General features: G+C 34.1%; 1 protein-coding gene across 2 annotated transcripts in view; it reads right to left on the bottom strand.

The window, feature by feature from the left end:
- The window catches only part of Edil3 (EGF like and discoidin domains 3), a 394,473-nt gene that overhangs the window by 153,219 nt on the left and 218,568 nt on the right, over positions 1 to 22,686 (bottom strand). For both annotated transcript variants that reach the window (XM_040271830.2, XM_005315666.5), the window contains one exon: positions 11,372 to 11,485. In XM_040271830.2, the coding sequence (XP_040127764.1) occupies positions 11,372 to 11,485 (114 nt within the window). The remainder of the gene's footprint in view (positions 1 to 11,371; positions 11,486 to 22,686) is intronic.

Below are 22,686 nucleotides of genomic sequence, written 5' to 3' on the forward strand. Positions count from 1 at the left end.
ATCACACAGCCACCTTCATCCTTCCATTGAGAGTCTTATACGTTGGTTGAAAATCTTGCATTGACCACTTAAAGACTGGGATTGAGAACACTCTTAAATCCTTGTAAAAAAGCATTCCTGCTCTGTTAAACTAAAGACTATTAACAATGGTAAAATCCAGGAATAATTCCAGTGGAAAGGGAAATGGCATTATTAAGTTTCTGCCAAGTAAATATAAAGAAATATTTATATTCCAAATAATCGTTTCATGAATGTTTAAAAAATTGTGTCTGTGCAAGTGTTCCAGAGAAAATATGAAATGAATTTTATCTTGAACAAACCACCATGGATATCTCTGGATTCTCTGAGCTAAAAGCTGCAGTTTCCATTCCTTGGTGTTTTGTAGTTAGATAATAGAGCTGAGTATTTATAGGTTTCCTTATATAACTATAGTTCTTACCATTTTTTCTTGTCAGAATAGTTTATTTTATGTCCATGTTCCTGTTTTCCTTGAATTTTAGTATTGGATTTACTGACTTTTCTCTGGCTCTACTCTTTTTATAGAACCATATTCCTCAAGTTCAATTTATTTTTAAGTTGGATACTTTATGTATCCATTCCCTTTAGAGCTCTAAAAAGAAAGTGTATTATTGACCAGATAAAGCTATTAAAGTAACTATTATGAAATTTATTTTTAGGACCTTGGTCACCTCAATGGCTCTTTAGGGTTTAAGATATGCTCCAAGTACCATAACTTGGGAGGTATGGTCTGTGGTTTTCATTGCTTACTCTGCACCTGCTCAACATGAGCACTTGCAATCCGTCATATTTCTCCTCCACCCACTACAATTATATAAGGACCATTAAGGGTTTGAGCCTCCAAATTAAGACATCTTTTTTTTAGTCTCCATTTCCTGTCCAGCTCCTATTCCAAAAGCACCCTTTACGTGGTTTCTCAGTCTTTATGCTCTATTTCTCAGATTACTGCTATTCTATTTTTTGAAACTTTGCAGAGAAACAATGATTTTATCTGCTGTAAACTCTATTCTTAGCAATCTTCCACTCTTTTCATTTTTTTTTCTCTTGGCAATGCCATCCTATTTAGTCACTTTACCAGTCTCATCTGACTTTATCAAATCTGAATCTCCATCACCAAGGCATTCCTGAACTATCATCTGCATTTTAGTAATCAGCAGCATTACCTCATCTGAGTATCTCCAATGCACCTATAATTCCACCAGCCTAAAAAGGAAAGCAGTCTGTCGTGCCCTGATTCTTCAGTTGATGAAGACAGCTCTGAAGATAAAACTCAAAATGTGGACTTGGCTCTTTGTGTTACATGCTGCTGGAAGCCATCACTTCCAAGTGTGCCGATTCAGTTGAAAACTGTGGGCAAGGGTCATGCCAGTTGTTGCTGTCACTGCCAAACTTAGCCCCAGGTTGCCAGTAAAATTTTATTGCAACCATTTGAAACCCTTGAGAGCTCAGGAAATCATGTCATCATTTGGAAAACTGTGCACATTCAGAGAAGATCAGGGACCATCTTTTTTTTTTTTTTTTCCTATCTGAGAAAGGCATTTATCTCTGCTGTTCTTGAATATTATAGAAGCAGAAATCACTGTGATTTGCACTGTAATTTTTTCATTATAAAATATCTATTTCAGGCTCACATTGACGGTTGGATCCCAAATTTCACCTTACTACCCAAGAATGCTATGTTAGCATTTATAGGATAATGTCTTTCCCATAAATTACACTTGAACCAAGTTCTGAGTGTCCATTTCTAGAATGACTTATTTTCTTTTTTCTTCCTTTTTTTCTTTTATAAACTGTAAAAACTTTAAGTTTCCCCATTTTCTGCAAGGGTGGGAACTGTGAAGATGTTTGAAAATATTGGTATTTTCAGTGAGAAAAATACAATAATTTTTAAGCATCCACTATAGTTTTAAATTTTATGAGCACTAAATCAAGTTATGCTATTCCCAAAATCCTTGTCTCTGAGTACTTTATCTTTTTTTCTTTGAATTGGGAAACATTAGGGTACATTTTTTTGAAAAAGCCAAGAAAATAAATTTAAGGTTAACTTACAGAAATACATGTTTTAACATGTATTGGGAATGCTGATATAATTTGAAAATCAAGAATACATAAGAATGTCTTACTTATAAATTATCTTGCAATCAAATAAAAAAACTACCAAGTAATACGAAACTTATTCAATTTGTTAGAGGTATTTAATAAATCCTAGAAAGTCTATTTGAGCATATTTTCTGATATTTTCCTCTTTCTTTTATTACATTATCATTTTAAGGTACAGCAGGTGAACTTTCAAAATATGATATGTCTGCACAAAACTGTTGGGTAACATTTGAAAAGATATAGCCAGAGGCATCTGACTGAAGATGAAACTTATGTGTCAGACACAGAAAATCCAATTCAGTTTTGTCACCAAGTCAATTTTTTCTGTTTATTGTTGCAAAGACTTCACCCTGCAGTAATGTTGGAATCATTTATTTTCTTGAGAACTACTGATACACTTGCACAGCATTGTGTTTTCAAACTTCCTGTCATACCCTTTAAAAGAATGTGAGAAGTTGAAATAATTATCTGTATTTGAGAATATATCCCTGTGGTTATTTATATTTGTAGACCTGCATATTCACTGGTAGACTGGAAATATTATATATCTTGGATTTAATATTATATGCTTAGTGCTGAGTATAAAAAGTTCATCAACTCACAATTCTTTTTTCTCTTATGTTCATAAAAGGTGGAAGCCTGAGGAAAATGGTCCTTTTTCCATTCTACTGGAGTGCTGGATTATTTTTTTTTATTTTTAATTTGTTCTTTTAGATATACATACAGTAGAGTATATGTTGACATACTGTATATACATGGACTATCACTTATTCTAATTAGGATTCCATTCTTGAGGTCGTACACCATGCGGAGTTTCACTGTGGCATATTCATATATGAACATAGAAAAGTTATGTCAAATTCATTCTACTGTCTTTCCTATTCCTACCCCTTCACCCTTCCTTTCATTTCACTTTGTATAGTGTACTGAACTTCTTTTCTTCCCTTCCCCACCCTTGTTATGTGTTAGTATTTGCATATCAGAGAGAACATTCAGTCTAATATATCAAATATTAATTACCTGAAATAAAACAAGGATCAATGGTAAATGGTTATTTTTCTGTTACTCCTTGATTTCTTGGTATATTTCTCAGACAGTAACATTTACTGTCTGAGTTAAGCTCTATTTAGTGTTTTACAAATCCTTTCTGGTTGTAAAATATGTAGCTTATAATGTGGATTTTGGAGTGCATAAATATTGTTTTATCTTGATCTCCAAATGAAATTTCTTGACTCCATAATATTTAGACCTAAAAATCAGGTGATCCTTCCACAAATGCTATCACATGATGATTAAAGATCATTCTTAACTCATCACTGAATTTTAGGATTCGCAAGGACAAGTAGGTTGTTTATCCCTGAGGATATTATCCTTCCCTTTGTAAAACTCTCATCTCCACCACCCTCCCCCTTTGTTAAGGTACAGATTGCATTCTTCTGCTCTCAGCTCAAATGTCTCTTCTTTAAACCCTCAACTTTCTCTTCTCCTCTGCCTTCATGGCACTCATCAGATTTTATAATTAGATATTATGTCACTCTTGCTCTTTTATTCCATTAATCTGTGTAATGCATGAGAATAGAAATTGGATTTAATCTAATGATATTTTTGCCCCAGCTTTAGACATGGTAGCTAAAGTTTGATGTAAGTTGGTGAATGAATAAATTCATTCACATATGTCCTAAAAACCTTGTACATAGTTATGCTAAGAAAAGCTCAATACACATTTGTGGCTAGTTTATTTAATCACAGAGTTTGATATATTCACTTAAGTGTGCTTCAATTTGCTTTTTCACTTCTTAATAAAAAAAACCTCTTGATTTAAAACTATTTTATATCAGATTTTATTTTTAATTTATTTTAAGTGACAAAATTATAAAATTATACATATTCATATAGGATGCCATGTGCTGTTTCTATACATGTACACATCATGTAATATCTGAATAAAGCTAAATATATCTCTCTTCTCATATTATGTTCCTGGAGAAAATTTTCAAGATCCTTTGTTTCTAGCTTTTTGAAGTATGCAGTACATAATTGTTATCTACAGCTATCCTACTATGCAAGAGGACACCAGAACTGTATTCTCTCTTCTAAATATAAGTTAGTACCAATTGATCAACTTCTTCTCTCCCTCCCTTCTCCTTCCTCTCGCAGCCTCTGGTAACAAACATTTTACTCTGCACTTATCTGAGATTAATATTCTCATACTCCACACATGTGAGATGGTGGGTCTCTATGCTTGACTTATTTCACTGGCAAATTTCTTTCATATTTTGTTTCTGGGTCTATGTCCTACCTGGATAGAGAAGAGTAGGAAATTAGTGTTGTATTGTAAACTTCCATAAAAATTATTGTCAATTATGTATTCTCAGTTACAAAAGATAAGTGAGCTGTTTGACCATATAAAATATCTAAATTATACAAAAAAAGCAAATGTAGGGATACACTGGTTTTGGCTTTTCACACAACTCCAAAATCCTCATGTGTATTTACTTACGCATTAATTTACTTACAATATTTATTGACCTAGGCATTTTACATCTACTATTAATTTTAACCTGTTCATCAATATGAATCAAATTAAATTGTTAAGTTCGCTTACAGATAAGGAACTCGAGGAACAGAAAAGGCAACTAATTTGTTCAGGATATAAAGATAAAAATAGAAAAGTCATAGTTTTCTTTAAATGCCAAAACTGTGTTTTTCCCTCTAATGCTGCTGACACTCACCAAGACCACTCATCACGTGCAAGTGTTTTTAATATATGCAGTGTAATAAACGGTTTCCTTTTGCCCTGCAAGAGACAGGATCATATCATACTTAGAACTGCAGGCTCTGCAGCTGCAATGACTGGGACTGAGGCCAAGCTCTGCAGTTTACTAGCCATGTGAACCTAAGCAAATTATTTAATCACTCAGTAGCTCAATTTTCTCTGTAAAATGGAACCAGTAATAAATAGCACCTATTCCAAAGACTGCTGAGAGGATTAAATAAATTAATATTTAAAGTACTTTGGACAATTCTTGGCACACAGTGAAGTCTAAAATTAAAATCAACATTATAATATGACAATTGGTGGCAAGAGAGTCTAGCAATGTGTTTGCCATTATTTATAAGTTCATCTTTATAAAGCAACAATTGCATTGAATATATACAATACATATCACATTATTTACTTGTGTATTTTCATTGAATAAGCCTATACTTACATAAAGGTATAAGGTAGTACATACTGACATTAAAAATAATACATATATATATTCTTTATATATATCACACACATATACTACACATATATGTGCATTTGTAAATACTAGTTCATTTTTATTATGGTTAAAGAGTTATGAATGCTCAAAAATGAAGATAAGAAAATATTAATTTACAGTTTTAAGAAAAGCATGAATAATTTTGACATTTTGAAGCCTCACTTTGTTTTCAGTTGAAGATTTTAGTTTTTATTTTTCATAAAGCCCTCTGAACTCATCCAAGTCTTAATCCATTTTGGCATAATAGTTTGGCAATGTTGCATTTTAAGAGCTCCCTTGGTAACTATCTTAATTTCCAGAAATAGTGTCAGTGATGAAAATGTATTTGAGTGCCATTCCTGAAATTTAATCATGTCACATTTAAACAGCCAGGAGGGAATTGTATATGGCTATTATGGGCCATATAGCCCGATAAATGAAAACAATTCTAGTTATTTTTAGATTAGTTATCTAATGAGCTATCAATTTCCATTGTAGTTACTATGGTTTAAACACCACATGCTCTTAAACATACATGGCAAGGGGCCGGGTTGTGGCTCAGCAGCAGAGCACTCGCCTCGCATGTTCGAGGAATTGAGTTCTTTTCTCAGCACCACATAAAAATAAATAAAAATTAAGGTATTGTGACCAACTACAACATATATACCTCTATATAAAACATACATGGCAAGGCATATCTGTTCTTATGAGAATACATTTCTCATTCCAGTCCGTCATCATTTTCCTTTCAAGCTGTTTATGGAAATGACTGTCTGGACACTTGAGCTTTCATCATTTAAAAGAATCAAGGGAGTCTAAATGAGGACTTTAATTAGAAAAATTGTTATAATGCTGTAATAAATATGGTAGGAACACCTAAATGACTTTCACATATCAATCAATAGCAATTTTATTTAAAATATAAAACTAAAAGATAATTAAGATCTTCCAAAGGAGATGAGTAAATTATATAAGCCATATCTAAAAATCTGATGTGAACTTACTTAAAGTTTCATTTCCTTAACCCACCTATAAATGTAATTAGTAAATAATTACTGGAACCTTTACCTGCAAATTTTATGGCAAAAATTAAAGGGTTAATTGTCAAATCAAAGAAAAGCAATGCAATTTGCATCAATATTCATTGAGTACAATGAATGCTAGAGTACCAATCTGTATCAATGTTGTACCAAGTAAGTCCCAAAGTGCTGAATTACATTTTATTATATTGCTAAAGGCAGTTTTACAATACTGCTTTAAAAAGGAAAGTCAAATGAAAATAACTTGATAGTAGTTGAAGACACTGAGAAAAATAATATCTCATTCCTATTCTTAAGGAACTAAAAATGCTAGGTTCATTCATTCATGAGCAGATTTTTTATTGAACACACACTATGTGTCAACACTCTTCTGGCAATTATAAAATCTCATGGAGCACAAACTCAATTGAGGGAATAGTCAATAAACAACATATAAATCTGAAAGTAATTGTTAGTGATTAATGTTAAGGAGAAAAAAACAAAGCAGAAAGTGTGTTCCACTATGCTGAGGTCAAGAGGAAGGCTTCATTGAGTTTTGGGGTTTTTTTCTTTTCTTTTTTTTTCCAATTACCTGAAGGCAGGATGGGGATGTGTCACAATAGCAAATACCGCAGGAAAAAAAAAAAAAGGGAATGGGAAAGGAAATATTCTAGGGCAATAATACACCAGGTATATGCTAGAAACAGCTAGGAGGTCAGTGTGGATACAGTTGTGCATAAGAGTGACCAGAAATGGTGTTGGAGAGAGAGGAGTGAGCAAGGTTGGGTAGAGATGGGTCCTTGAATCTCAGAAAAGAGGACTATAACTTTTATTCTGCCTGACATCAGCAAAGTGAGAGACTGGGCTGTGAGTTGGTGCTTTCTCAACTATTTTTTTGTTTTGTTTTGTATTGTTTTATAAAGGTTGCTTCTGACAGCTGGATTGAGAATAGACTGGAAGGAGCACAAGTAGAACCAAGGAAATATTCCTTTAAGTAAATTTGCAAAATGAGGGTTCTTTATATCTTTGAAAAAACATTTTTGTCATCTTCTTTGTTAATAATTTCCCTCCATGAACACATTTCTTCCTGGCATCTGTGCTTGTGAGTGTGGGCATATAAGCATGTGTGAAGGTGTGAGGAGCCTGTGGATCCCTGTAGAGAGTGTGTGCCCCTGTCACAGCTTCCTCCTGAGCCTCCTGCTCAGCATGGGATCCTGGCTTAAAGCTCCCACTCTCTCCTCTTCTCACTCCCAAATGAGAGGGAGTAGATAAAAGGCAGGGGAATAGGCAATGAGAGAGGTGAAGTCAGTCTTTATTTTTCACATAGTGCTCTCTCTTTAAATTTCATTTAAAATGTAATTACACTTTCCAGGTTATAAAGGTAATATAGGAAAGTTTCAGAAAATTCAAAATACACCAACTGTAAGATGAAGACACAATTCAACTCTAAGTATTAAATTGCTTCCTTTATGGAAATTTTTCTTTCATATTTTTTCCATTTGTTTCCTGATGTTATGTTTAATTGTAAGAACTGAAAGATATAATAAATTGAGGATAATTGATATTCCTCTTCTGTCTTTATTATAAATGTTCCACAATTTATTTTTGGCTTTTACTATTTTATAGTTATTATTATTATTGTTAATTATTATTTTATTTGGTACTGAGTATTGAACCAAGGGGAACTTAACCACTGAGCCACATCCCGAGCCATTTAAAAAATATATTTTACTAGAGACAGGGTCTCATCGAGTTGCTAAGTGTTTTGTTAATTTGCTGAGGCTGGCTTTGAATTTGTGGTCCTCCTGCCTTAGCCTCCCTAGCTGCTAGGATTACAGGCATATGCCTCCACGCCCCGATAATTATACTATTTTAAAGTCAGTTCTAGTCCTTTGCAGTTTCTTCTATTATTTACTATTTTTGAGGGTGTTGAAATGATTTCACAATGAATGATTTTAAAAATAAATCACAAATGCAAAATTCCACCAAAATAAATTGAACTAAAGCCATTGATAGAAATATGAAAGAAGTAAAGCAAAGAAATGGAGTACACAAGCCCAAGATTAAACTAATGACCGTTGGGTTTGAACACAAGGGCAGCCATGTTTTAGTACAGGTATCCTCTGACACTACCCAGCAGTTAGTCTCCCTTCTTTGTGAGTTATCCCAAACAAGTAGCTTCTCTGCCATTCTTACAGGTGTAAGCTGGTCAATGATAACACTCTGGGAGTGATGCAAAACCCAGATGAAAATTTATCAATTTTGCTGCAGGGTGAAAGCTGTCACATTAGGTATAATCTAACTAATGTCAATTCCCAAGATCCTAACTTCAAGCAGCAAAGAGTTGGGGCCATCTGTAACACGAAGCTGCTCCTCTGTGTGAATTTTCAATGTTCTCAATGTGTAGAACTAAATTTTCAGGAAGACAATTCACTATCATGTCTATGTTCAAAGGAAAGTCTTAAATATAGTGTATAAATACAAAACCAAGCCCAAGAAAAATAGAATGTTTCTCTAAACACAATATCAAAAACTGATTGGAAGACACCAGGTAGAAACTGATGGCAAGTGAATTGACAGCTGATTTCAATATATGCTTTCCATAATCAATCAGTCATCTTTTTGCTCAAGGGCAGTTTCAGATGCAGTAACCTCAACAAAAGTCTCTGATGACAGTATAAACAGGTTTTAGCTCTTGGTTTCAAGATCCAGCTCACACCCAGTCTTCTTTGATTTCAACATGTTGGCAGACAGCTGTGTGTTCAGTTGATCTTTGGGCAGCAAAGGCATCTTTCCCTCTTTCCTGGTGTTAGTGTTTATTTCATTAGCTCCACCTCCCCCAGCTATCAATTCTGACCTCCACCCCAATTCCTTAATGCCCTACGTCTTGGTCTAGAATATCCATATCTTCAGAGGCTAGTTCATCTGAATCTGATTCAGAGAGCTAGGAATGGATCAACTCAGAGTGACAGTCATCCCGAGGCAGTTCTCATGAGTCCCTTAAAGAAAATGGGAAGGCCTCTCCCTCCAGCTGCTAACTGTCCAGTCTTCCTATGAAAAAGAAGTGTGGCCTTAGCATGCCTGGATGTACTAAGCCAGGTGCCATTTTAAGCTCTGCTTAGTTCCAGTGCTTCTCGGAAGATACTCTATTCTGGTCCCAGAACTATTTTTGCTACACAAATGTAATATAGTTCACTGACGTTGGTTTGTTTATTCTTCATCATCTTAGTAAAGTGTTCATTTGTAGACATCATAGGGGTAGCTTTTTAGCACAACTATCAGCACTGACTAAGCAGCCATCTTCATTTTTCATGAAACAAACAAACAAACAAAAAACAAAGGATCAAAGTTCTGTGCCTGGGGTTGGCCAAGAGCTGAAACTGCATGTGAGTTAATGAAGTTGGTCAGGTAAGTGCTCTATGGGAAGGTTGCTAGACTAGCTGCTTGGCTGGCTACTGGTCTCTGATTGGATGGTCTATCTGTCCTCAAGCTGCCCTTTCATCCCTGTGGCTTGCCTCATCAACCCATGCTCAATATCCTCCAATCATTTGAAGCCAAGAAAAATTTCCCCCTCAGTCCATCAGTTTGTACATGGTGTCTTCCAATCAGTTTTTTTTTTAATATTGTTTAGTGAAACATTCTATTTCTTTTTGACTTGGTTTTGTATTTATATATTGTATTTAAGACTTTCCTTTGAATATGGACATAATAGTGAATTGTCTTTAATATTAATAACTTGACTATTTTAGTGTAATTTTTCAATAGTTAATTGTCTTTGATATTAATAACTTGACTATTTTAGAGTAATTTTTCAGGTTAGGATGATGAGTATGTAGTTTTTAGATGATCATTTGTTTGTACATATAACTCAAATAAATTGTTCAATATAATTCCCTATTTTATAGATCATGTTGGGAGGGAAAAGAAGAAGGAGGAAGTGGGAAATGTGGGACTATGTCTAAAGAGATAGAGAAAAAAAGAGAGGAAGTAATGGTTTTATTGTATGTTCATTTTGATCATCTGTATCCGAAGAGGTTTCTCAGTTTAGAGGAAAATGCACTGAATTGGGAATATAAAGCCTGCATTCTTATTAGTTATGCTTCTACAACCAACTAATTGACAAATTGTAAAAGCTTGGGCAAACCACATCACATATGTATCTAAGTTTCTACATCTGAATTCTTATCTGCATCTTTATTCTGAGTTTGAATGATATTGTTGTGATGCTCAGATAGTATAATACACATAAAATCTGTAGCATATGAAGTTTCCTAAGTACCCAACAATTATAAAGTGATATCATTAGTGTTCTTATTTACCTGTGTTTCTGCCTAATTTAGGTCCCACACCATTGACAATAGCCCTGTTACTACTTTTAGCCTCCTTTTTTTAAAAAAATTTTTAAAGAGATTAAAACTTTCTGCCTGTTTTTAAACATTTCACACAAATTATTGTCTTGCCATTTGATTTACTATCTCAAAATGTGACTGTGTTAGGTTTCTAGAAGACAAATAAATTATATATAAAATCCTTGCTGATGTAACTAAATCCTTCTTTATCTCTACCTTTATTTGTGATAGAGGCTCTTTGGTTCCAATGTCTATCAAATCAAAAGTAACCACTCTGTTAGTATTAATCTAGGTTATAAACACTCTCAAAATCAAAATGGGATTATTTGGAAAAACAGACGAGTATCTTCAGGACTGTTGCCATTCCTTTCTGACCACAATGCTACTTCTATGCATACTGTGAACTGGAACATATCCTGGAAAATATGTGTGTGCTAATAATATTATGTCAATAAATATGGAATGTGCCATTTTGACCAATTATGAACTCTGAAAGGAATGGTAATGATTTTGGCCAGATTCCATAATAAATGAAGGAAACATAAATAAAATCATTCATGTATGTGTATGTATATATCCACATATGCATATACATGGATATACATATATATATATATATATGTATGAAAATACTTACTATATTGACAATTTCTTCCCATAAATTCTCCTGGGCACTCACAGGAATAGTTAGCAACAAGGTCCGTACATATACCACCATTTTTGCAAGGTTCTGCTTCACATTCATTTATATCTAAGGAAACAAGAATAAAGGAAGAGGGTTATTGGTAAAAAAAATGATTAGATATTAGAAGGTTTTAGGCATTTCAAATGAAAAAGTCTGAGTGATGCTATTCCTTTGGTATTTGTACTTACACATGTCAGTGATACAAATTCTGCTTAAACCAACAGTTCATTAAAATCAAATTTAATCAATTTCAAATAGAATTGAAAAATCCAGATGAAGGATCAACAGAACTAAACCATTCTCAAATTCTAAAAATACATATGAATAGTTTGGGGAAATATTCAGTATATCCTTAGAATTAAATCAAACAAATTAACCCTGATGGAGAGATGAATTGGCTTTACTTACAAGATCTAGAAACCACCCTGCAGCAACTGCCAATTAACACTGTCTCATTTCATCTTAATTCATTAAAATTCTAACTGACGGAGATGTTTTAGTTTTTAAATAGTTTGCCTTTGATGAATACGATGAGAAGCAAATTAGAGTTAATCGCTAAAGCTCATTACATGCAAAGTATAATAAATGTAAATGATGATCACTTCCTAATCTCATTCAAGAGTTTCTAAAGTTAGGATGACTAAGGGGACTTACCTTTCATATACCATTATCACATATGATACAAAACCATATGTAATAACATTCATCAAATTATACTAATTTCCATGCTAATTTTAGACAACAGAGAAAATGAATATGAATTGAATGTAAAAGGAAAAAATGACTAATTGAGTCAAATATCAATCACTGATATTTTCAAATAATTCCCTGTAGTACAACACCGGGTTCTGTAGAGCTAGTAAGATAGGTGGAGAGCAGGCTGCTTGCTCTCTCATCTCTTTTTCTTCCTATCATCTATTCCATTCAACTCCCTGTTGGTCCTGAATCGGATAACTCTGTTGCTGTTCTATGTTTAACCAGTTTAAGACATAAACAGTATTAATTGGTAGAACTCTAGGTGTATGCCTTTCACCCTTCACCTAGTCAGATGGCAAACTTTCCACATGCAGCTCCTGACTCCCTGTTCTTTGTACTCCTGAAATATCACACTCTACTTGAAGACCACTGGTGCCCATAAGTGTTTCCTGCTACACTTCTAGCAAAATAATAGAAATAGTGACATGTACAACCTAAAAATATAGTTTCAGATTTAATGTGCCTTCTGATCCACTATATCATAAGGTGTATCTGAAGTCCTAGGTTATCACAGTTGCTTAAAGCAATTTGATCACTAAATTATCCCCTCAAGACCAAACAAGGAAACAAGTACCAATTTCTGTCTTGTAAACACTATCCCCTCCTGAAAATTGAGTTTGTCACATTCCCATTCATGGTTCACTATTGAAAGGGAGGTCTCAATTTCTTTAAGCGAGTTATGACTTTCTCTGAAGGCAGTTCTTTTTTTCTTTTTAGGTGTCCCAAACTGAAAGAAGAGATAATTCATGACTATGTTGAAAATAATCTCAATAATTTCAGTATTTAGAAATGCAAAATAGAATAAACGTAGGATCTGACAATGTCTAAAAAGAACTGTGTGCATAACTTGAAAATTATGACAAGTTCTCAAATATTTGATAGTGAAACTCTCCTGAAAGAGAGAGAGGGGAGGGAGGGAAGGAAAATGGAGTAAATAGAAGGGGAAAGAATGAACCTAAGTCATTTCTTCACTTTCCTAGCTGATGAAATGTTCAGTTCTTCTTGTTATTATCAAAACTCTAAGTGGCATGAAAATCTCTGTGTTATTTATTTTGTTGCAATTCAATTTAAGACAATGGCAAAGTTTGCTTACTTTGGAACATGCCCAATATGCCTTTTCCTAGACCACATTTACTATAATTTGTTTTAGATAAAAACATGTTATGGTTGATAAATTAAATCTTCATTTCTCAGAAAAAGCATTGTCTTATTTTATGAAGCTATACATAAAAAGGTTATTTGCTTACATATGCATATGGAAGATACTGAGTACTGATGCCTGAAGAAGAACACATAGGGAATATATTTTGATTTTCATCTTGAAGGAAAGGTTTAATCAGGATTAATAAGGACAAAGATGGACACTGTGGTGTACTTCCAAGCAGGGAACCAGAATTGATGACAACTTTGATGATCTGATGGTCGGTTTAGATACATGAATAGTTCCACTTTGGAGCACAGAATGTGAGGGCGAGTAATGGGATCCCACGTCTGATGATGCAGGAAAGGGATCAAATTACAATGAACACTTAGCACCAGTGGAAGGAATTGCAGTTTGTCTTTTGGCACTGAAGAGATGGAGCAGGATAGAAGGATATCCCCTTTATCCTCCTGCTTTAGAAGGACCCAGTGAGGCCATAGTGGGATAAACTTGAGAAATGAATAGAAGGCAGGAGAGAAACCCACCCTAGATTTGGTGTTAATAGTACAAAATAAGAACTTAATACTCAGGTAGAAAGCACTAAGAAATTTCTCATTTTAAGAATGAAATACATTATGACCAAAATCAAACCCAACTCTTGCCCCTTTGAAATCTTAGTAGAAGGAAGTTCCCTAGTCAATAATGTGAGAACAACCAAGAATTGTGTGAAGTGTTATTAATATGCAGGCACAGTTGTTCTTCCCTAAATCATCCATGTCTTTACACAATAAATAGTGTTTAAAAATATGTGAATGTGCATCTAGGACAAATCACCCTTTGAACCTTTTATTAGCTATAGGTCCATAAGACAAATCTAGAGTCATCAAACAAGCAAGTTATAATTAAGAAATTCTGGTTCCAAAAAAATCAAGAGTTAACACCTTTAGCCAGTGTTAACATGAGTTGGAGTGAATTGGAATTACATTTGCTGAAGTGGAAAGGCTTTATAGACATACTTAATTTATGTTAAAAAATAACCTCTTCATTGTTTAAATATTCACTTTACAATGTTTATTTTTAAAACTCAAACTACTTAAATCGAAATGTATAAAATGTAAATGTTATTTTAAATGAATTATATATATATTCTTTAGTACAGTATCATATTTAGCAAAACATTTTTACATGTGTACATATCCAGTAACATGCAAGCTCAGAGAACATATGCAAATTACAGAGAGGCGTTTATATATTAGTATAATGCAATTCTTTCAGCAGTAAAGGCTATTCACACTGTGATTAACACTGCAAGCAATCTAAATGGAAAATGACCTCAATTTGTATAAATCATGCTTAATTAAAGACTTATAAATGTTCACAGACTATAATGTAATGAAATGAAAATTAAACATCTTCATAATAAATTGTACGTATTTGTTTTTGTCACAGATCAAGTCATTATAATTTCCAGAAAAAAAAGGCCACATCTATTCTAAATATAGTGGGATACAGCAGAGTATTTTTTACATCTTAGAACAATTTCACACAGCAGTCCTTATTTAAAATAAGAATTTCTATATTTAATCAATCTTATAGCTCATTTATAATAATAGTAATGATAGTTTTAAGGTCTGAAGGTCAATGGGTATACTTATTTCTTTGGAAGTTTACTTAATATACATCTGCATTCTGAAAATTATTTATTTATGCGTGGCCTCTGTTCTGAATTTTTGTCAAACCCAATATTGTGGAAATTATAGCCCAAAGTCATGACTTGCAACAGCAGACTGTCAAAAAAAATTTTGAAATCAAAATTACATTGCTTGTTTCTTATTTGGGTCTTTGAAAAGCAAGGCATAATTTTTGCTATGGAAGCCATATTGCTTCTTTTCAGAGAATTATATTTAAATATGCATTAATCCCATTCTTCCTTAGACTGCACAATATCTATACTCCAATTCTCTGGAGCCTCTTCTAGAAATTTAAAAAAAAATAATAATTAACCAATTAATCAGCTAATTAATTCATGACTTTTTCTCTAGGTCACCTTTATACTAGGATCACAGCAGTTTTTATTCTTGGATTATCATTGTCTTAATTCTTCCTTGAATTCCCTCAGAACTCCTTAGGTGGATGCTGAAATCCTAGTAGTTGAGGTACATTTTCTCTTTCAGCTTGGCTTACAATATTTTGAACATTGAACACCTTTAACACTAGAATAGCTAAATCTCTGGGAACAGAAGTCCATTTAACCTTTCTGTCAGTCAATCTATCCTCTTATCACACCCAAGTATGTACCAAGCCCCAAGAGCATCAAGAAAGAATACTTTCAGTGTTATGGTTTAAACAAAAGGTGTCCCCCAAAAGCTTATGTTTAGCCAATTTTGCAAGAATTTTCAGAGAGAAATTATTGGTTATAAGAGTCATAAGCTAATTAGTGGATTAAACCATTGATATGGATTAACTGTGGTAACCTTGGGCAGGCAGGGTGTAGCTGGAGGATGTTGGTCACTTGAGGCATTCCTTTGGGATTAATATTTTGTCCCTGGTGATTGGAGCTATTTCTCTGCTTCCTTGTTCCCATATTCTGAGCTGCTTCCCTCTACCATGATGTTCTGCCTAGCCTTGGGCCCAGAGCTACGGAGTCAACCTTTTGTAGACTGAGAAATCTGAAACCATGAGGCAAAATAAACTTTTCCTCCTTTATCTTGGTCAGATTTTTGGTCACATAAATGAAAAAGCTGAGACTTTGACTGAGCACCTTGTTTTGATACTAAACGAACACCACTGTAGTATGTTTTTGCTTTTTTTTTCCATTTTGAAAAGATATGATTTCTTGGTTTCCTTATTCTTTTGTCTTGGGTTATCTTTCCCTGCAATATTGTTATTGACTGCTAATTAACTTGTGAAAGCTTATTTTCAAGGGTCTACTATTTTTGATCCTTAACAACACATCTTCACTGAACTCCCCATTAGCTGTTAAATATTACTCAGGCATCCTGTGAGTGATTACCTTTAAAGTTTGACCTTTATTTTTTTTTTACTTATCTAAAGCCTATGGTTTTTCATTTTCTCTTTTAAGTCTGAATGACTTTATGATGAATTTCTAGAATACTGTTCTTCCACTCTAATATAGAATTTAACTATGCCATAATCAGAATTACCTAGAGAATTTCCCAGTCATTTCAGGGACAAGTTCAGCATATTTTTTCATCTCATAAACTTGAATTCCCTTTTGATATAGCTTTGTCCTATGTTACCTGTCATTTATTTTTCAGTATCAGATTAAGATCAACATTCTCCAGTCACATCAGTACATGTGTAATATTTTTATAATGACTTGTTGGTAACTTTTACTTACTAAGAACAGTAAGGTAACAGAAGTTCCAAATCCAAGAGATATTCACCTATAACCTCTTTCAAACAAAAGAGCTGTATTCTCTGCCCATCTCTCTCCTGGCATCCTAGCACTTATTTTAATATCTCATTTTTTATGCAAATGCCTTTTCTATTACTATCAAAGTGGTATCCATTCCAATTCTTTGGAATAATTCCACATGAAATTATTTTATTAAGGCTTAAGGCTTATTTGCTCATAATCAGATATTTGGCTAGTGAGATAAGACAGCTGTTCCAAGGTACTTGTAAAGCCAAAACCAGCTGAGAAGCAGGTTAAAGAAGGGATAACTGAGAGGGTTGTGATGTCTTCATAATTGAAATATTTGATGACTTGAGGGCATTCCTAAATAAAAGCATACAATATAAGCAAAAAAAAAATCAAACAAAACAAGAAACCCAAATGCATCCTTCACTGAAAATTTTCATTAGAGTGCAAACTGTCTTTAAGGATAATGGGCATGCAGCAAAATGACTTGTCCACAGTAAATATTTGTCGATTGGTAAGAATGAACCTGGAATCTTGGAGATGCGTAGACCTAAGTACTATAACAAAGAGTTCACTGATTAAGACAGGGGAAAGCAATTAGGGATCTAACCTCTTTCCAAAGGCATTATATTAAGGAAATAATGGAAATTGAGTAATTTTTTTTCAATTGATGTGAACTGAATGACTTCTCTTTTTGAAATCAGAAAAGTCACACAAAAGTATGTCAGAGAAATATTTCAAATGTCTTTCTTTTGTAATAATATGACATCTCATGCATGATATAGCATGTGTTATGTATTTCAATATTTGTCTCAAGATGTAGCATACCTACATAATCAGAACTTCTGATTCTTGTGTGAAATGGAGGTAAAAATGTTATTTTAAAAGGAGTTCAGGTGATGCTGAAGGATAAGCCAGGTTGGAAATTGTTGAAAAGAACTTCTTCTTCTTAGGAAGTTCATTCTTCCACTCATCCATCAATTTATCCATCTATCTATCTAACCACCAGTCAGTCCTTCTATCCATCCATCCATCCATCCATCCATCCATCCATCCATCCATCCATCCATCCTTCTTTGGTTCTGTGCTAGGTACTAAGAATGCAGCTAATGATTTATATGTCATGGTCCCTTATTTTTTTTACTCCCTTACAGCTGACTAAATATAGAAGGAAATAAATAATTAGCTGCAGTGCAAAATGATAAGTGCTACACAGCAAAATGCAATATCTCAAAACAACTCCAAATATTGGAAACTAAATTGGTTTTACAGGCTAGGAAATGTTTAGTTTTGCAGTTTAGTAGAATTAGGAAAATTCTTTTGAGGGGTATTCTTTTATACATACTATATATCAGCAATCTGCAGGTCTAAGTGTGACTTCTCATTATCTCATTGTTCTTTGATCAAAGTATGAAAAGTATATATTCCCTGGTTCCCTACTTTTATTATGGTATATTATCACTTATTCATTTTTGCATTATCTAGTGCCTTATCCAAAATAAATTACTCCATCCTATCTGCTGAACCAAATTATTTCACTTGCTCCTCTTTCTAGTTTTAGCAGTCAACTTTGATTAACCATTCTGACTTTTTTATAGAGAATTATCACAAACCATAACAGGATAGGTGAAATGGGATTCATATTGGAAACAAAGCTCTGATTCATATAATCTGTCTTAATCCTTTCATCCACTCATTCAGTTATTAAAATTCTATGAGTACCATTTATGAATCGGGCACTAAAATACATAATTGGGTGCATCAGTGAATTGGGATGGTTCCTGTTCTAAGAGACAACATTTCTACCCTTTTATTTAGGAAGGAGATAATTATAATGCTATATCGTGAAATATATGCCTTAGAGTATTAAGTACAAAATGTTCTGTGATTATAGCAGGGAACTTTGTCTACAGGAGATGTGGAAGATTGTTTAAAGGAGATAATAACTGTGGATGGTGTTTAAACAATGAGCTGGGTTTTTTTTTTTTTTAGATTGTTAAATTAAAAAGAACATAAAAGCACACAATGTTTTCTGGAAGAACTGAACACCTTAAGTGTCTAGGGCATGCAATTTGACTGTGGGGAGGGGAAATGAATTACAGGGGATCATGGTTACTAAGAAGATAGGAACCAGATTTTGGCTTTATAAATCAAGTTAAAAATTTTAAACTTTATTCGCGTGTACTGGGGAGTTCATAAAGATCTTAATAAATGTGGAATGGGGCATTATTTTATACAAATGTTTGTTTTAGAGAGCTCATTAATGTACTCTAGAATTACATTATTTTTTTGGCAACATTTTGGAAATGTATGCTGAGTCTATATAACTTGGATTATGTATGATCTAGAGTGTTTGGATTTTTAAGGTGGTTTGGAAATTGCATATAGACTTCCTAATATTAAGGGTTGCTACATAAAGCAAATAAAAACAGAGGATACCCATGAAATATTTGTGATATGGTTACAAAAATTAGTATGCGCTTGAAATTCACATTTATCTTGGCATCTTGTATTTTATTCAGGAACTTTATTTAAATTGTCAACTAGAATGTGATTTGCTCATGTTTTATTTCTTTTCCTTTCTATAAGCACTTTAATTTTCAGCATATGGCCATGTTTTCCATTTTGTATTTTCAGCAGACTCCAAGGAAAACCACCTACAGTAGAAAATCCTTCATAACAAAGAATTTTCCCTAGGCGCTTGCTCAAACTAAAATTTGTTGGTTGCATTCTGTAAAGAATTTCATAATCTTTTGAGTTTACCTCTATGGAATGTCTAATAATAACAGTATGGCCAAACAGAACTTCAAGATAAAAGCTGATTGATAACACTTAGCACAACCCCTGAGTTACAATTTCTAATCTACATACCAAACATTATGGTAAGCCTTTTATATGTATTAGTGCATGCTATGAACTAGTTACTGTAATTACAATTCTTTAGGAGATGAAGGAAGAAAGTGAAGATAGACAGAATGGGAGAAGATATTAGCTCCTTCTCCAGCAGAGGATTAATGTCCAGGATATGCAAAGAATCAAAAAATCTTAACACCAAAAAAGCAAATAACATAATCAATAAATGAACAAAAGAACTAAACAGATACTTCTCAAAAAAAAGTAAGAAAGAGAGAAAGAAAGAAAGAAAGAAAGAAAGAAAGAAAGAAAGAAAGAAAGAAAGAAAAACAGCTTGCAAATACATGAAAAAATCTTCCATATTCCTGGGAATCAGGGAAATACAAATTAAAAACTACATTGAGATTTCATCTCACTTCAGTTATAAAGGCAATCATTAAGAATACAAATAAAAATAAATGCTGTTGAGTATGTGGGGAAAAGCACACTAATACATTGTTGGTGAGATTGCAAGTTGGTATAACCACTCTGGAAACACTGTACAATCAAGCTCTTCCACTCCTTGGTGTTTATCCTTAAGAACTAAAATTAACATACCATAGAAATACAGGTACACCAATATTTTTAATAGTGCAATTCATAATAACCAACTTATGCAAATGGCACAGGTACCTATGAACAGATAATGGATAAAGAAGAGACTCTGCATCTAATAGAAGAAAAAGTTGGCCCTAATCTCCATCTTGTGGGTTCGGGCTCCAAATTCCTTAATAGGACACCAATAGCACAAGAGTTAAAATCAAGAATCAACAAATGGGACATATTCAAACTAAGAAGTTTTTTCTCAGCAAGAGAAATAATAAGTGAGGTAAATAGGGAGCCTACATCCTGGGAACAAATTTTTACCCCTCACACTTCAGATAGAATGCTACAAAGAACTCAAAAAGTTAAACAACCAAAAAACAAATAACCCAATCAACAAATGGGCCAAAGATCTAAACAGACACTTCACAGAGGAGGACATACAATCAATCAACAAGTACACACACAAAAAAGTGCTCACCATCTCTAGCTATCAGAGAAATGCAAATTAAACCACTCTAAGACACCATCTCACTCCAGTAAGAAAGGCAGCCATTATGAAGTCAAACAACAAGTGCTGGCGAGGATGTGGGGAAAAAGGTACACTTGTACATTGCTGGTGGGACTGCAAACTGGTGCAGCCAATTTGGAGGGCAGTATGGAGATTCCTTGGAAAGCTTGGAATGGAACCACCATTTGACCCAGCTATTTCCCTTCTCAGACTATACCCAAAAGACCTAAAAAGAGCATACTACAGGGACAAAGCTACATCAATGTTCATAGCAGCACAATTCACAATAGCTAGACTGTGGAACCAACCCAGATGCCCTTCAACAGATTAATGGATCAAAAAAAAAATGTGGCATTTATACACAATGGAATATTACTCAGCATTAAAAAATAACAAAATCATGGCATTTGCAGGGAAATGGATGGGACTAGAGCAGATCATGCTAAGCAAAGTTAGCCAATCCCTAAAAAACAAATGCCGAATGTCTCCTCTGATATAAGGGAGGTGACTCAAAACAGAGTAGGAAGGAAGAGCATGAGAAGAAGACTACCACGAAACAAAGAAAAGAGGAGGGAGGGAAAGAGAAGGAGAAGGGGAATTGCACAGAAGACGGAAGGAGACCCTCAGGGGTCCACAAAATACATATATGATGTGAGGGGGAAGGGAAGAAAAAGAGAGAGAGAGAGGAGAGAGAGAGAGAGAGAGAGAGAGAGAGAGAGAGAGAGAGAGAGAGAGAGAGAGAGAAGTGTCACAGTAGAATGGGTAGAGAATAGTGATGGGAGGGGAGGGGGGGTGGGGATAAGGAGGGCAGCAGAATACAACTGACACTAGGGTTGCTGTATGTGTACACATGGATGTGTAACCAATGTGATCCTGCATTCTGTACACGTGGAAAAATGAGAATTCAAACCCTATTGGAATCAAATGTATGATATGTCAAGATCATTGTATTGTCTTGAGCAAGTAATAAAAAAAAGAAAATGTGACATGTATACACAACGGAGATTCACTCAGACATAAAGAAGAATGAAATTATGTCATTTGCTGGTAAGTGGATAAAACTGGAGATCATCAACTTCAGTGAAATAAACCAGATTCAGAAAGTCAAGGGTCAATTATTTTCTCTCATATGCAGAAGCTAAACCAAAATAAGAGGGAAAAAAGAAGGGACCATCCTCATGAAAATAGAAATCTGTGGAGTAAAGGACAGGGATTGAGGGGGAGTGAGGAAGAATGGGAAGAGGGAGGAATTCTGGAATGAAACTGACTAAATTATGCTATGTACATGTATGAATAGACTGCAGGGTATTTCATCCATATATATAGCACCAATTTTTAAAACTATAAATAGAAGGAAGATCAATAGAGCAGAGAACAGGAAGTTAGTAGGAGAAGGGAAAGAGGAAGTGTTGGTGACTGAAGTGAAGCAAATTATAGTCTATGCTTGCATTATTATATTTTTTTATATTTTTTATTGGTTGTTCAAAACATTGCAAAGCTCATGACATATCATCTTTCATACATTTGACTCAATTGGGTTATGAACTCCTATTTTTACCCCAAATACAAATTGCAGAATCACATCGGTTACACACTCACATTTTTACATAATGGCATATTAGTGACTGTTGTATTCTGCTACCTTTCCTATCCCCTACTATCCCCCCTCCCCTCCCCTCCCCTCCCATCTTCCCTCTCTACTTCATCTGCTGTTGTTCAGTCTCTCCTTTGTTCCCCCCCCCCTTTCCCCTCACATCCTCTTCTATGTAATTTTGTGTAACATTGAGGATCTCCTACCATTTCCATATGCTTTCCCTTCTCTCTCCCTTTCTCTCCCCCCACTTGTCTTTGTTTAATGTTAATCTTTTCCTCATGCTCTTCCTCCCTGTTCTATTCTTAGCTGCTCTCTTTATATCAAAGAAGACATTTGGCATTTGTTTTTTAAGGATTGGCCAGCTTCGCTTAGCATAATCTGCTCTAATGCCATCCATTTCCCTGCAAATTCTATGATTTTGTCATTTTTTATTGCTGCCTAGTAC

Source organism: Ictidomys tridecemlineatus, chromosome 1, assembly GCF_052094955.1.
Source record: "Ictidomys tridecemlineatus isolate mIctTri1 chromosome 1, mIctTri1.hap1, whole genome shotgun sequence".
Lineage (NCBI taxonomy): Eukaryota > Metazoa > Chordata > Mammalia > Rodentia > Sciuridae > Ictidomys > Ictidomys tridecemlineatus.